General features: G+C 41.0%; 2 protein-coding genes across 2 annotated transcripts in view; one reads left to right on the top strand and one right to left on the bottom strand.

Annotated features, from left to right (window-relative positions):
- Positions 1-9,735, top strand: part of LOC117824973 (rho guanine nucleotide exchange factor 26-like) — a 37,500-nt gene extending 27,765 nt beyond the window's left edge. Inside the window, exons 13-15 of the mRNA XM_034700502.1 lie at positions 7,335-7,405; positions 7,577-7,681; positions 8,031-9,735. Of these exons, the coding sequence (XP_034556393.1) occupies positions 7,335-7,405; positions 7,577-7,681; positions 8,031-8,173 (319 nt within the window). The 3' untranslated portion in view covers positions 8,174-9,735. The remainder of the gene's footprint in view (positions 1-7,334; positions 7,406-7,576; positions 7,682-8,030) is intronic.
- dhx36 (DEAH (Asp-Glu-Ala-His) box polypeptide 36) overlaps positions 9,532-14,848 on the bottom strand; it is a 35,285-nt gene continuing 29,968 nt past the window's right edge. The window contains exons 24-26 of the mRNA XM_034700501.1: positions 13,554-13,674; positions 12,043-12,195; positions 9,532-10,443 (exon numbers count right to left, since the gene is read on the bottom strand). Of these exons, the coding sequence (XP_034556392.1) occupies positions 10,210-10,443; positions 12,043-12,195; positions 13,554-13,674 (508 nt within the window). The 3' untranslated portion in view covers positions 9,532-10,209. The remainder of the gene's footprint in view (positions 10,444-12,042; positions 12,196-13,553; positions 13,675-14,848) is intronic.

Below are 14,848 nucleotides of genomic sequence, written 5' to 3'. Positions count from 1 at the left end.
AATTGCAGCGTAGACCTCTGACATTACCCCCCTGCTGTCACGTAGTAAAATACTCTACAAAGCAGCAGCAGTAATAGTGTTAAGTGTGACTGCTCTGGGCCTCTGTAGGAGGTAATCTTTTTGAAATTACTTTTTATGCGGCCCACTCAGCCCTGTACGCTGCCCATGCATACATGAGGGGGCTCCTCTTATAACGTCCCCCTCTGTCTCATGTGCATGTTGTCGTGGAAAGCCCCCAGTCTCCCACCCTTTGATGGCTGGGGTTTGGGGCCCATGGCTTAGTTGTAACTTTGTTTGTGAGTGTGAGTGTGAGTGTGTCGGGTGCAGAGCTCCACTCACTGTAGGACTGAATGAGCTGACTAGAGCAGACCCTGGCAGCTTGCCATTGTTACAGTGGTTGCTAAGCATTGTTTAAACTGTTGCCTAGCAGCGATCCATTGTTAAGCGGACCGTTTCCCACGACTCTCCCTCCCTCTCACATGTTTTTTCACTCCCACCGACTCTTCCTCACCGTCCCGCGTCTCATCTTTTCGACAGTGACCAGTGTTTGCTCTTTGTTTTTGATGACCGGGGAATAACTTCCTCTTCCTCTGGTCACCCAAAACTATTTAGTCTTCTAACCTAACATGACACATGGAAGTGGTGTTACTACTACAATACCTATACTACTTTGTGTTCCTGTCAGAGTTATATGTAGTAAAAAGGATGGTTTAAAATACCAAGCCCTCTATTAAAGCTACTGCAAGGAGTTTTTGACTGGTCATGAAACAGACTGAAATGAATATTGCTAAGAAGTAATTGTACGTCAAAGTGATTTGATGCCAATGCAGGAACAGCTTTTTTTTTTAATTTGTGTTTTTTTTACATGTAATAATTTACTTTTTAAATAAAGTAGGGTATATATATTTTTTTAGTCACAAACCATTACCTACACATGCACCAGAAAAAATCAGCAAAGAGATAAGATGTAGTGCTTTGTCCACAGGGGGCGTCAAAATCAACATAAACCAAAGGTTATTTTAGTGGAAAGTGAAGCAGCTACAAAAAAACAACAGTGTCTGTTTAACTTATTTTTTTGCTCAAAGTGAAAAAAATAAACAACCTGTGATGTGAGCCCACAAACAGGAGAGACATTTCTCTTTTGCTTGTTTTGATGGAGTAAAAGTCAGGCAGTATTTGATCAGACTGCAACTACCTATTTATTTATTTATTTATTTACTTATTTACCTATTTATGTATTGGATTCTCTTGTCACCAAAAATAATAAAATAAATAAAATAAAAATATATACAACTTCAAAAAGTGAAATTCCCCAAGATACTGTTATTCCTCACAGTAGGTTATTTATTTTATAATAAAAGTAATACAAGTTGTGAAATTATTGCATTTGTAACATTACATTAATTAAAATTAATTCATTAATTAACCAGAGAGAAGACATTTAGTGAAAGGTTGATGTAAAGTGGAATGTGTCCCAAATCGACATCAGACAATGTCAGTATCACTCCTCATATTATGAATTGACTCATGACGTAATTTTCAAATTAATGTAATTTCACATGTGTTTATAGTCAGTCTTGTCATTTTAAGATGGCATGTAAAAGTAATACATTTATATCGTTTTTTTAAATGATAAATTACCACATAACAGGAATATATAGTAATAAACCATTATGTGTTTTAAAATTTTAATACAGGGGTAAGGCAAGCCCGATAAAAGCTACTAATTGGTTTAAACATGAAAATCAGCTGTTCTGATCTAAAGGGAGAGACCACCAGCACAAATGATCAGTTTGTCTATGGCTTGATTGTAAAAGAGGTTTAGCAAAGTAGTCAAATTGACTGACCGTTTCTTTGTTTCACATGCTTGATGATATTGTCCACTTCACCTCTGTATCTAAGTTGAGCTCAAGTCGGCTTCCAGTGTGAAATTCTTCACATTCTGACCAAAGGCGCGTCTGTGTTTTTAGTTTTTTTTAAATTCCTTTTGAAATGAAACTTTAGAAACAGGCTTTTTTCTCAGGTTGTTCAGCGTGGGTGTTTTTTTGCTTTAACTTCCATTACTACTCTGCCTGCGAAATCCTTTTAGCCGATCCCTTTCCTATCACTGTGTGAGGTCTCACAGGCTACATGCAGTGGATGTATCTTAGAAAACAGAGGTGACATAACACATGAAGAATCCAGCCAGACAGCTGGAATCAAAGATGGCACAAGGACATCTGTGTGTCTTTGTCTGACAGTCTCTCTGGCATCCTTTGCTGCTTCTCTGTCTGTGTGCTCTTCCTTTCCTCTGTATGCTTTTTGTGCAGTGTTTGCATGCCAGTGCATTTTCCCCATGACCCTAGTGTTCTGTCCAGAGTCAGATAATAGCGCTTCTCTATTAGAGGAACAGAGGAGCTACACAGATCTGCAGCAAAACAGTTCTGTTAGGCAGATATGCAGCTATAACACAAAGCAACACCGGTTACATAACAGCCTCAAACCGGAGGAGGGTGTCTGTACTTCTAGTGCACACTTTGGCTTTGTTTTTTATTATTCTTTTTCCTCTGTCTGCTTTGGTTTATGTATTTTTTTCTCTCTCTCCGTGTCTGCTTTCGTTCATGTGATAACGAGAAACTTGCTGATGGGAATTGTTCCCTCTGCTTGGGAGTTTCCCTCGTTGGTTGAGATGTTGTGCACTGTACCCCAGAACCTCTCTGACCTGTGGTTAAGCTGAAAAAAGGGATGGACTCTGAGGAGAATAAACAACATGATAGGAGCAAGCAGAAAGGGTTCAGAGGTGAGGGAGAAATTCATCCCAAAAGAGATGAAAAACAGTAGTGTGGTGATGATTTGACGTCGGCGGAGGAAGGGAGGTTAGAAAGACGCTGTCATCGCTCTTTATCTACTTGTGTGAAAGAGGTTTTGCAGTGCAGCAGCGAGGCCACTCCGCTTTTTAGATGTGAAACCAGAACCTCTGACAACAGATTTATGGTTCTTGAAATTCTCTTTCACATCAGGGCTGAATGGTTAGAGACAGAGAGAAAGAGCTTTGCTGCCACGAAATGTGTGATCCTGCACAGACCTGCAGTCAGAGGGGAAGAGGGCGAGCACCTGCTGTTTGTACAGATGCAGTATTCACATGCCTGCATGTAAACACACATACACACCCTCATAGTTGAAGGGTTTTTTTTTCACCTGAAATTTTAGTTGGTATGTGCCTTACATTCCACAGATAAGCATTAAGTGCTTCTCAAACATGTGAGGTTGCCTGTTTGCAACCTTGTTGGATGCATTGAATGTTTGTAGGATCTTAGTTATGACAGAGTACTTCAGCTGTTAAAGCATGAGAAGATGACCTGTCATGGTGATGTGTTGTATACGTGTGCACATGTATCCGATTGTCAGCATGTGTGTCCAGCTGTCAGAAGTGGCGACTAACAGCTGCCTTTCTCACAGAGTAGGGTGTTAGAGGAACTTGCACATTAAGATTCAAGATTCAAAGGTTTTTATTGTCAATTTTCACTGTATATACGAGACATACAGGAAAAACGAGATGCTGTTTCTCTCCTTCAGCTTTTAAATATCTAAAATTTAAATAAAAAATACAATAAAATACAGTTCTATAAAAACATCCTATGTACACAGTGCAGGTAAAGGACAGACAAAGGACCAGACTCTTTATGAGGACCGCATCCACATCAATTTTATCTGATCAAATACTATCTTCAAGATTGTTGGTTAAATAAATGTCTTTTATTTATTTATTATTTTATTTAAGCTTTTAATGAAGATATACAATCTATTTTACAAAGAAGTCCTGGCCAAAACAGCAGCATAAAAAAGGGTCACACGGATAAGACAAACAACCTGACAATAATAAATAACCATTACATCAATACTAAATTTGTAGTGTTTAGCAGTAAAACATGTGCACACACACATCCTTAATCCTAGTTTTGAAATCCTCCAGACTAATAACATAATCCAGTTTTAGGTAGCCTTGTAGTTCAGACAAGCTTGTAGCGTGTAAATGACTTAATGTCTTGATTTTGGCTTCTTGGCCGTCTCCACCTTGATTTTCTTACAGCTAGAAGTGACCATATTTGAACACCAGAGTTAATACGTGTCTGGAATTGTGGTTATGAGCTGTCAATAACATGAATAAAAACCCTGAGTTGCAATAAAAAAAGGACCTGAAATAAAAAAAAGTAAGACTATTATCTCCTTAGGAAAATGTTGGGTGATAAATAAAGATAGAAGAAGAGTCATTTCCTCATCTGGTTCCATACAATATGATGTATTTTATAAAAGGCACAGGGGAGGAATGGGGGAGGGGAGTCACTACACAGCTGAGCCAGTAGTGGATGTAGTAGATGCCTAACATGCAAAGCTGCATTCATGTAATGTGATGGGCCAACAAGTCAAAACAATGCTGCGTGTGTCTGTCTGTGTGTGTGTGTGTGTGTGTGTGTGTGTGTGTGTGTGTGTGTGTGTGTGTGTGCGTGCGTGTGCGTGCGTGTGCAGTGGTTAGCTGTTTGTTTACACATCCTGCCTCTTTTGCATGTGCAGCTCTGTGACACTGTGTCCAGAAGTACAACGGTGCTGTTTGGCTCCATAAAAAGTACAAAGACAGGGGAGAGGCTGAGCTTCATAATGGTGTTGTTGTGAAATCTTCATGTAAAAAGGCTTCATGATGAGGTCACTTTCTATTATTAAACGAGTTAGTCAGCTTACAGCTTGCTTATTGAAGCCCCTTCATTTGCAGTATGACAAACTGAGTGTCTGTGGCAACATTTCCACTAATAACACACATATTAAACTAGTGGCACAGTTATCTGTGTGTTTTCCATGACCTATCAGTGGTTGGTTTTGTAGAGAGGGTGAGCATAGCAGCCGCAACTTCTGTGATGCACATTTTCTCTCAATTGACCAATGACCACAAAAATACCTGCATTCACTGCCTAAGTGCCAGTAAAGACAACAAATAAGAGATCTTTTGAGTTTCGCTCGAAACCATTGATAGTAATTAACTATGGACGGCACGCCTCCCTTCTTCCATTCCTGAAGAGTGAAGCCAAATTGCTGCCCGGTTTGGTGTTCACATAATTAATGCCAGTAAAACTTCAGGTTGGTACAGCCCACAGCAAAACAGATTGTTGTGTTGATTCGAGAGCAGAGACATGGTTACGGAAAGTTTGTTAGCTCTTGTAGTGTTCATTTTCTCTCATTTGCTTATGGTATGAAAAATGTTGCAGGAGCTGCATTTTCAACAGAGCTATCAGTTATTATTATTAATAATAATAATAATAATAATAATACATTTTATTTAAAGGTGCCTTTCTCAGCACTCAAGGACACCGCACAGATATATATATATACAAACAAGAATTTACATTAAAGGAAACAAAATCAAAATGAAAACAATATAAGCTGACAAAAAAATAGAAAATAGAAACAATACAAAGTGACAGTGCAATTGGAGTCAGATGGAGTAACATCACACCACTTCTTTCTCTTATCGAATAACTTGTGAAAACAGCCGAAAAGCATAGAACAAAGCATAAATTAGCATGATAGCAAATAGGAGTCATGACAGAAAGCATGTTTTAGTAAATACATTTGACGTGTCTTATTTTCTAGTTTGACCCATGTCCCATCTGTTATGATGGAGGAGGTGGGGCTTATGAACTGCATTTGACCTCTTAATGTTTTGGTTTCACTTTTGGGGAGCTGTATGCAATCTATGCTTGGAACAAAAATGAAAACAAAGGTATTGACACACTTTCAGACTTAATGATTACTTTCAAACAAGGAATATGACCCCTCCCAGTTTTTAAAAGCAAAGCAAAAGGGGTGGTGAAAGTTAAAAAAATAAAAAAATAAAAAATAAAATGGTCTTTTTGCTATCTTTGCACAAAAAAAATGTAGGGATCAAATGTCAGGTCTTCCAACTTTGGACAACCTTTTCCCTCTTCTAAGTCACAGAGAGCACTGATTGGTCTGGTTGGTTTCTATTGAGACTATAAAATCTCTCATTAAACTCCAAAGGTCACACCCCAGCAGTTGTTATATTGCCTTATGGGTGAATTTTAATGAACTCTGAGATAATGAATTTATTTTAAGTTATCTTTGTAAAAGTTTATGATAAGTTCACATAGTCCGATTAGTCATTATAGGATGACGTGACTGCCTATTTAAGAGCCTGTGTGTCCTGAAAGGAACCAAATCGGCCGGTGTACAATGGGAACACTATAATGAGGTCTGACTCATGGGACTTGCCTGTTTGAGGTCCACTTGAGGCTAAAATAAAGAGCATTCACACAGAATGCTGTGTTATAGTCTGTGCATGTTGTACCCATATGCATGATGCTGAGTCACAGAGGGGCCTCAAAAACCCCCTCTGTTTCATTTCCTGCACCCCTTTATCTCTGACTTTTTCTAAATCCTCGCCCCCCCCCCTCCTTTCAGCAGCAGATGCTGAACAGGTGAAATGAGATTGAGTTTCTTGGAATCTGACCCGTTTGACTCCACCCATTGTTTTTTTTCCCCCCGTGAATTACATACAAGAGATAAAAGGAGGCAAACCAGGTCTGTGCTCTCTGGAGAATCAGCCTTTGTGGTTTTTCCCCTCACCACTCTGGCACAGACAACACACTTCTGTTCTCCTGTTGACAGCGGAGAGAGAGAGGGAGGAAAGGCAAAACCTGACGGGCAACAAAATGATCCAAATGCTAACTTCAGTAGCTGTTCAATTATGTGCATAGAGGCTAGGCTGCTTAGATTTGAAGTTGCATGATTGGTTGTGTCTTATCTAGTTATGTTGTCTGCAACAGGTTTGATGGAGCACTTCTCAGGTCTGTAATTTAAAAACAACAATTTAAATCTTATCAACCACAATTTTGGAGGTGAGCACACAGAGCATTTTTAAGTTGCTTGAGTTGCAAAGTTAAAGCTCCTATAAGGAACTTCTGATTTGTGTTGATTTTGTTCTATGGACAAAGTGATATCCCTTTCTTCTATGCCAATCCTGTACATGAGTTAGTAGTGTTTTTAAAATGATCTTGCCAAAGAAAATTTGTTACAAAAGTTGTAGCAGAAGTTCCATTACTCACTTTATTTGACACCTACCCGCGAGCAGCAGTTCCAGACATCAAATATGTTGACATAGAGGATGTCAATCCTCATGCTGATGATTTTGTTTGCTTTCATTATTCAGGAAGAGACTTCAATATTTCTTTCAGTCTGTTTCATAATTGCTAAACACTCCTCACAGGAGCTCAAACAAGAACTCTGGGTGGGGTTTTACCTGATACAGTTGAATAATTGTCATGAATTATGTTGTGTGCTTTCAGGAATGAGCGTGCCCGATGGATCAGCGCTCTGGGACAGAATGTCAACAAAGAGAAGAGTCAGGACAGAACCAGTGAGTTTCCTCTTACACGCTCCTGTCTCTTTCAAGCTAATGGCACCACCTTGTGGTCATAATATGGAAGTGCTTTTCTAAATTGATTATGAACCAGTAGGCTTTTTAATCCAGATTAAGCTGTTTGGACTGGAATGCTGTGATTTAATTAACTTGTGTGTGCTGTTTTAGATGCCATGCAGGTGGAGGTGATCAGAACTTACACAGCCAAGCAGCCAGACGAGTTGTCCCTTCAGGTGGCCGATGTGGTGCTTGTGTCTCAGACCGTGACAGACGGTACGTCAGCTCTTCAATGTCTCTTTTTCCCTCGTTTCGGCCTTTTAGCTCTTCAAAGCCACTCACCTTGTTTAGTATTCCTCTCGTTTATTTCTTCTACCTTCCTGTTTAAACTGCCTCCTTTCATCATCCACTTTTATATAAACACTCTCGTCTTTGATCCGTCTCACATAATGGTGCTTTAAAGCTGTTTGAAGATGTGGTTTTAAATCCAGACAAATGCAAAAGGGGTCAAAGGTTATGTTTCCTTTTTTATGTTAAAGAACAAACAGCACGGCGTATCAGAGACACCAAAATAGCACAAGAAGATGCATAACGTGTCTCACTTGTCTTGAATTTTCTGTCGTAGGATGGTATGAAGGTGAGCGACTGCGGGACGGAGAGAGAGGTTGGTTCCACGCCGATTGCGCCGAAGCCATCACATGCCAAGCCACCATTGAGCGCAACATGCAGAGGATGGACCGCCTACAGGGGCTGGAGACTAATGTGTGAGCCGGATGAGAGACGGTGCTAAATCCAGGGAAGGCTTTTCTAAGAATCTTTGACACACCAAGTGACCTTTTTTTTGTGGCGGGGCCTGGCGAATAAGTTCAGTAGCAGCATCGGCGACCTGTCAACGGGGACCGAGCTGACCAGCATGGGAGCATTCCGAAATGAAGCTCAGCATCCCTTGTCTGAGTTTCAAAGCAAACACTGTGCAGAACAAATACAGTGGAAGAACAGAGACTTCCCTAATTACTGATCAGTCCCCGTGTGGGTGGGCTGGCTCGACAGTGGGATCTGTCACATTCATTAATTCCCCCGGCTGGTTGGAAAACTTCACACCCACAGTCACAGCTTTCAGATCCTTGCTGCATAAAAACTGCCAGTGTGGAATGTGTACATTTTGATAACTTGCAGACATATTCTCTGGAGTGTAAGTGATGTGCAATGTGATAACTACCACTGTGCCACTGCTGCATCAGGTAAAGCAGACCAAATAGTGTGAAAACAACAGCGGCCTGATGTGTGCTCTGTTAACGAGGTTCGGGCCATGTAATTAGGAGCTTTGCCAGGAACAATGAAACTATGAAGATGTTAATTGGGAAAGCGATAAGGCTGGAGCGTGGGTTTGGCAGCTGATTCTGAACAGCGCGTGGGTTAGTGTAGAAAGTTGTATCAGTGTTTCTGTAGCATCTGTTCGCAAATGAAACTATTAGTGACATTTACAAGAAATGGGTGTTTGTTAAATTGTAAAAAAAGAGAAATGAATGCTTCTCTGAAGCCTGTAGCACTTTGTGTAAATAGGTTGAGTTATAATTATTTAGATAATGTAAAGCCAACTTGGTGTGATAGCATCACATTTCATTCATGGGCTAAGCAGGAAGGTCAAGTCTCAGCTCTCTACCTGGCTGTTTGTCACCAGTTTTAATGTCAACACCATGAATCAAACTCTACATTTCCTCCACAAATATCATTTTTCTCTCCATCCGCTCAATGATTTTGACAGTTTGAAATATCGTGCACACTTGATGCCAGCCAGGAGTGTAATCTAAATATCGCTCCAAGGATTTATATCTGTGATGGTACAGATGGAAGCTAAAATTAATTTTTGTGTGAGTTGATGGCCCGCCCTGCTTTTAATGTTATTGTCCAGTGTGAGTCATCTTTTAAATTCAGCCTAAGGAAATGAATGGCTTGGTCAGAGCGTGGCCATCACGCCATCTATCAAGCTAAACACAGCTCTGGCACCTGCCCAAGTGTCAAAACCATAACAGTTGAGCTACATGAAGCAAAGTATGACGGTCAGCAGGCAGAGCAGCCGGCAGGAAGGACACCCGACAAAGCTTCACATTTGCACTCAGGGAAAATTAGCTGCGAGCATGAACTGACCTTTATTTCAATCACTTTCTGGAACTTGTAACTATTGTAAATCATCGGTGCACATGTAAATATGTAAAACAGCCTGAATTGTAATATGTATGTTTTCCAAAGTACAGATTTATATTGCAGAAACCTGCTTAGTCAACCTTGTATTTTAATCTGACACCATGAATAAAAGCTTTATCCCTTCAGCCTGTTATGTATTCTTTGAGATCAATAGGATATCTCTTTTCCCTGAGGAGGGACCACTGCAAGAGACCAAAGAAAAGCCTCCATCTTTATTTCTCCAGGTAGTCATTTTTAGAATTTCACCTTGAACCATAAAGCTCTAACAGGACACACTGTATTTATTTTAAAGTCTATTATATGACTTTATCTGAACTAAAACAAACAAGCTACTAAGTGTTTTTGAACGTGGATTGGTCCTTGCAAAATAATGACCAAGTAGGAAAAATAAAAACTACATTGGGAGTCATTCAAGTGCGCATTTTCTTGAGTTCTTGCATCCTAGTTTTGGTCTTAAGGAGCACCAGGGGAAAATGAAATGTAAACCTAGCAGCACCGCCAAGGAGGCTAGCTGGTTATCAAACCCATCCAAGCTAACCTTTCTGTACCCAAGGACGCATTTAGTCTTTTCCCAGGCTCCAAAACTACCCACGCCGCTTCTAATCATCGTCATCATCGTCGTCGTCATTGAAGTAACTGTGGTGTCCTCTCGGACCAGACGCCCATGGTCGGCTGTAGGGTTTAGTGCTGCCTGATGGCTTCTCCTGCGTGGTGATGAGGTCTATGATGGCTGTGATGACAGCGCAGTCTTTGGATTGTCGGTTCTGCCAGTCCACAGGGGCGGGGCAGCGGATTTTCTCCTCCAGCAGAGAATCCAGCTCTTTCTTTAGACTCTGTATAAAAAATGACAAGGATCAGAGGTAAATTAAACTAATCTGAGCCAAATCTTGGAACCCATCAGCTAACATCTGATGATAAACGCAACTTTTCAGGCATTTCGGTGCAGGCAGCGGTCAACAATAAACTACTTCCAGCCAAAAAAAACCTACATTAACAGCCCTATTAGCAACATGACCATGCGTTAAGATCACAGTGAAGCCACATTCCTTCCTTCAGTTACATCTGTAGAATAAGTGTCATCATGTCTGGCTTATTACATACCAGCATAGTGCCTGATCATTTTTTTGTGGTGAGTCCCAGTTTCACTGTAACTACTGAGTTACACAAAAGCCTTACTCTTACCTCAGTGGTCAATTCACCTCTCCAGTTATGTCTGTAGAATAAGTGTCATCATGTCTAGTTCATTACATTCCAGCAAAGTGCCTGATCATTTTCTTTCTGGTTAGTCCTGGTTTGACTGTAAATTCTGAGTTACACAGAAGGTTCACTCTTACATCAGTGGTACGAACCCACATAAGAAACTTTTTCTTGTGATCTTGAAATGTATGGGTCTTAAGTATATTAAAATAACAGTCAAAGTCTTTATTGTCAAGTAAACTGCAGTATGCACTAGACATACTGAGGATTTGAAATTGGGTTTCTCTCTCAGACCCTAGCAACGACAACAACAGATAAACATAGGAAAAAGATAAGAAGTAAGCTAATAAAATACAGTTTAAAACAGTGCAAAAACTTTGCTATAGTGCAATTTAAAATCAAATCAAAGTGAGCGTGTGCGTTTCAGTCCTGAGGATGACAGACCTCAGCGTTGATTTTGGGGGGGGGGTGTCAGTGTGACCGGGTTAAGTCTGTGAAGGGGGCACTATGGGAAGAGGGGACAAAACAGGGAGAGAGTTCAGCATCCTGACTGCCTGGTGGATAAAACTGTCCCTCAGTCTGCTGGTTCTGGCCCGGAGACTGCGTAGTCTCCTACCTGATGGCAACAGGCTGAAGTGGCTGTGAGACGGGAGTGGGAGGGGTCGCCTGCTATGCGCAGGGCTTTTCGGATGAGGCGGGAAGAGTAATTGTCATGGAGGGAGGGGAGAGAGGCAACAACAATTTTCTCAGCTGTTCTCATCATGATGCAGTTTTTAAAAAGTAAAAATGCAAACTTTGTAAGGTCTGTACTCAAGATGAGAAGAAAACCACTTCAAAAACGCTTGTTGGTTGAATAGAGGTTTGATCAATCATTTCTTATGCATTCAAGGAAATCAGGAAATCTTGACAGCTTATGCAACACAGCATCGAGTTAATATGACGCTAGGGTTGAATTGAGCACTTAACAGCATCCCTTGCAAGCTTATTTCTATTTATGGAGGTAAATAAATTATTCTTATATCACGTCAGTTGAAGCCGGGATGACATTAAAGTGGACTGCGTTTTGCCTGCTTTTGCTCTCCATGTTTTTTCTGCACACACCAAAGCTTGCTGACACTTGTCTGCTAAATACTACTCAAACTATAAATGTACAACAAACAGAAACAAGCACACTCCCCTGACTAAAATCCCGGCTCCATCACGACTAACCTTTATGACGTTTTCTGAGAGCTTACCTTGACAAGGTGAGCGATGCGTGCCGGCGACCTAAAGACGATCCACTGGTCCACGGCGACCGTCTCCTGGTCCTCGTCTTTCTGGATTGTGATGTCTCCTCCGAAGAACAGCAGGGAGAACGGGGACACCTCAGTGCAATCGTACAGGAAGATCTGAGGACACGGAGGAGAGATGTCGCTAACACACCATGACATGAGTGTAACAAACAATACACACCAACGCACACGGTGACAGGGAGCAGCATCATTATGACACACGGTGCCCTGACAGCTACTCTGTGGTGTGGGCTGAAAGTGTCCCATTAGTGAAGATAGGCTGTGCGAGGCTGAAATGCATTTCAGTTGCCTGCAGTGTTAAGAGAAATGTCATCTTGCCCCGTCTGTGTGTCTCATAAATGTGTTACACTTTTCATCCATCAACTTTGCTTTGTGTGTTAAAGTGACAGCTGATTATGGAAAGTGGTTTGACTGTTAAAACCTGATCAAAAATGTTTCAAATGAATGACAGTGTAAGGGAACTAAATGTGGAAAAGTCTGTATATTGCAGAGAACAAATAAAAGTGATAGAGATGAATTTTAAAGTGCTAATCTGTATGCATGCACTCAGAAAAACTGCTCAGCTCTGAGGTCAAAAGCCACGGAGAACACATTAGCAGTAGACTGAAGTGGTGAAAATTAGCGTCAGAGAGAGAGGAAGAGAAAGGTGAAGGTAGGTAGAGGACAGGGGGGAAATGAAGCCTTAACAGAGCAGGGACATCCGCATGTGTCCCACAAATGTGAAATATAACAGACCATCAGGGGCGAGTGCGTCAGTGGAGATAGAGTTTAACGTCATCCGTCTTCTCTTTCTTTACCTTTTTTGAAATCTGTTTCTACCGCCCTAGTCTTCTGCTTCCTGCTCTATCACAGCAAACAAACGTCCTTGACAATCTCCCACTCTTGAAATACTTTGCTTTATAACTCACACAAATGCACAGCCTTGTCTACTAAACCGCCTTCACTGCTCGGGAAAATAGAAATCATGGTGGAAACGACAGTGACGAAATCCAGCAAAGGGCTCTTTTCATAGAGTCCAAGGCGACTTGAAAGGTGTTTCTCCCACAGAACATTCACAAACAGAGACAGAAGAGATAGAACAATGACAGGCCAATGGAAAAGAGGAGGTGTAAAAAGGGGTGAAAAAAGGTAGGAAGAGGGAGAGGAGGGAAGGGCGGCAGTCAGGGAGCCGCATTGACCGTTTTAACCCCCCACGACCATCTCTTACATTGTGTTTGGAAGCTTTGAAGCACAAGAGCCTTTGAATGAGAGTTGAAAGGCAGCCTTTTAATCAAATATTCATTCAGCGTAAAGCTGCTTTGGCGCCACTCTCAACCTTTAACCACTGGTCCTCCTTTCCTCTTACACGCCAAATCAAAGGATGCGAAAAACCAGCACTCGACAGTAAAAACACAACATTCATTTCAACAGCGGTGTGTTAAAACACTGAATAATACGTCCCCTCGCCTACTCACACTGCTCGTCCTCATCTTCAGGTGGTAGATGAGCCACGTATAGTTGAACTCGGTCTCCTCTGCGTTGACAGATTTCGGATGGATACACACCTTCCCATCAGCCTGGGTGTACACCTTCACCCTGAGAGATTACATGTGAATGCGAGTGTGGGTGTTAATTGCAGCTTTACAGATAAAAGTCTATCAATTGCACTCAATGGAAAAATGGCGTTTTTATACCAACCACTACATCTATGATTCAAAAAAATTAAACATAATACGGAGAATTTATTACAGTAAAATGTAAAATATGCATATCAGAACATGCCCTCTATCAAAAAGATGCACTTAAAAGTAATATTTTAACGTCAATGAATGTTTATTAATATTCAAAGCTTGATCCGTTCACAGAATAATACAGTTAAATCAAACATTTTGTATTAAAGCTACTGTAAGGGACTCCTAGCTTGTGTTGATTTTGGTGCTCCCTGTTGACAAAGCAGTACCTCTTATCTCTGCTGATTTTGTCCTGTACATGTTTTTCTATTTTTAAAGTTACTTTTAAGGGTCAAAATGTTTTGATGAACATTTGGACACTTGCTAAGTCTAGGCTGTAGCCAGCGCAGCCACCCACCACTAGCCATGGCTGTAACCTGGTTGATATCTGTTGCCTTAATGCTCCAAATGTTTTGACATTAAAGGTGACATATCATGCAAAATTGACTTTTTAATGGTTCTCTACCTGAAATATGTTTCCCTGGCATGTCTACAGACCCCCCGAGAATGAAAAAAATCCATTCTGCCCCTGTTCTGATTTCTACACCTTTCTGTAAATGTGTGTAAAACGAGCCGTTTCAGACTTCTGTGTTTTTGTTACGTAACAACAATATCCGGTCTGTCACGGAGTCAGAGCTCGGAGCTTGTTCAGCCCATAGACTGTATAAAATAATACTGAATCCCTCCTCCGTTTTTTATTACCTGCACACATGTGTGGTAACAAGGAGCTTAGGAGGGAGGCATGCTAGTTGTAGGCTGTCTTAATAAACACAAAGGTCGGTTTTACTCCCCACGTCTGCAGATTTGAAGATCTAGTGGATGATTTTTATTTATCATGAATAAGTGCTATCGCTAGTTAGCATAGCTACATAGCTACATGTCATAGCTGTAGCTGTGTACCAAGACACACGTCGACATACTGATAAATAAAACAACAAGAAACACAGAATCTGTGACCAATCCTTCAGAAAAGGTCCCGCTACCTTTCTGGCAGAGGTCGGTTTTACTCCACACGTCTGCAGATTTGAAGATCTAGTGGA

This window comes from Notolabrus celidotus, chromosome 14, assembly GCF_009762535.1.
Source record: "Notolabrus celidotus isolate fNotCel1 chromosome 14, fNotCel1.pri, whole genome shotgun sequence".
NCBI lineage: Eukaryota > Metazoa > Chordata > Actinopteri > Labriformes > Labridae > Notolabrus > Notolabrus celidotus.
This window is presented reverse-complemented; position numbering and strand designations above follow the sequence as displayed.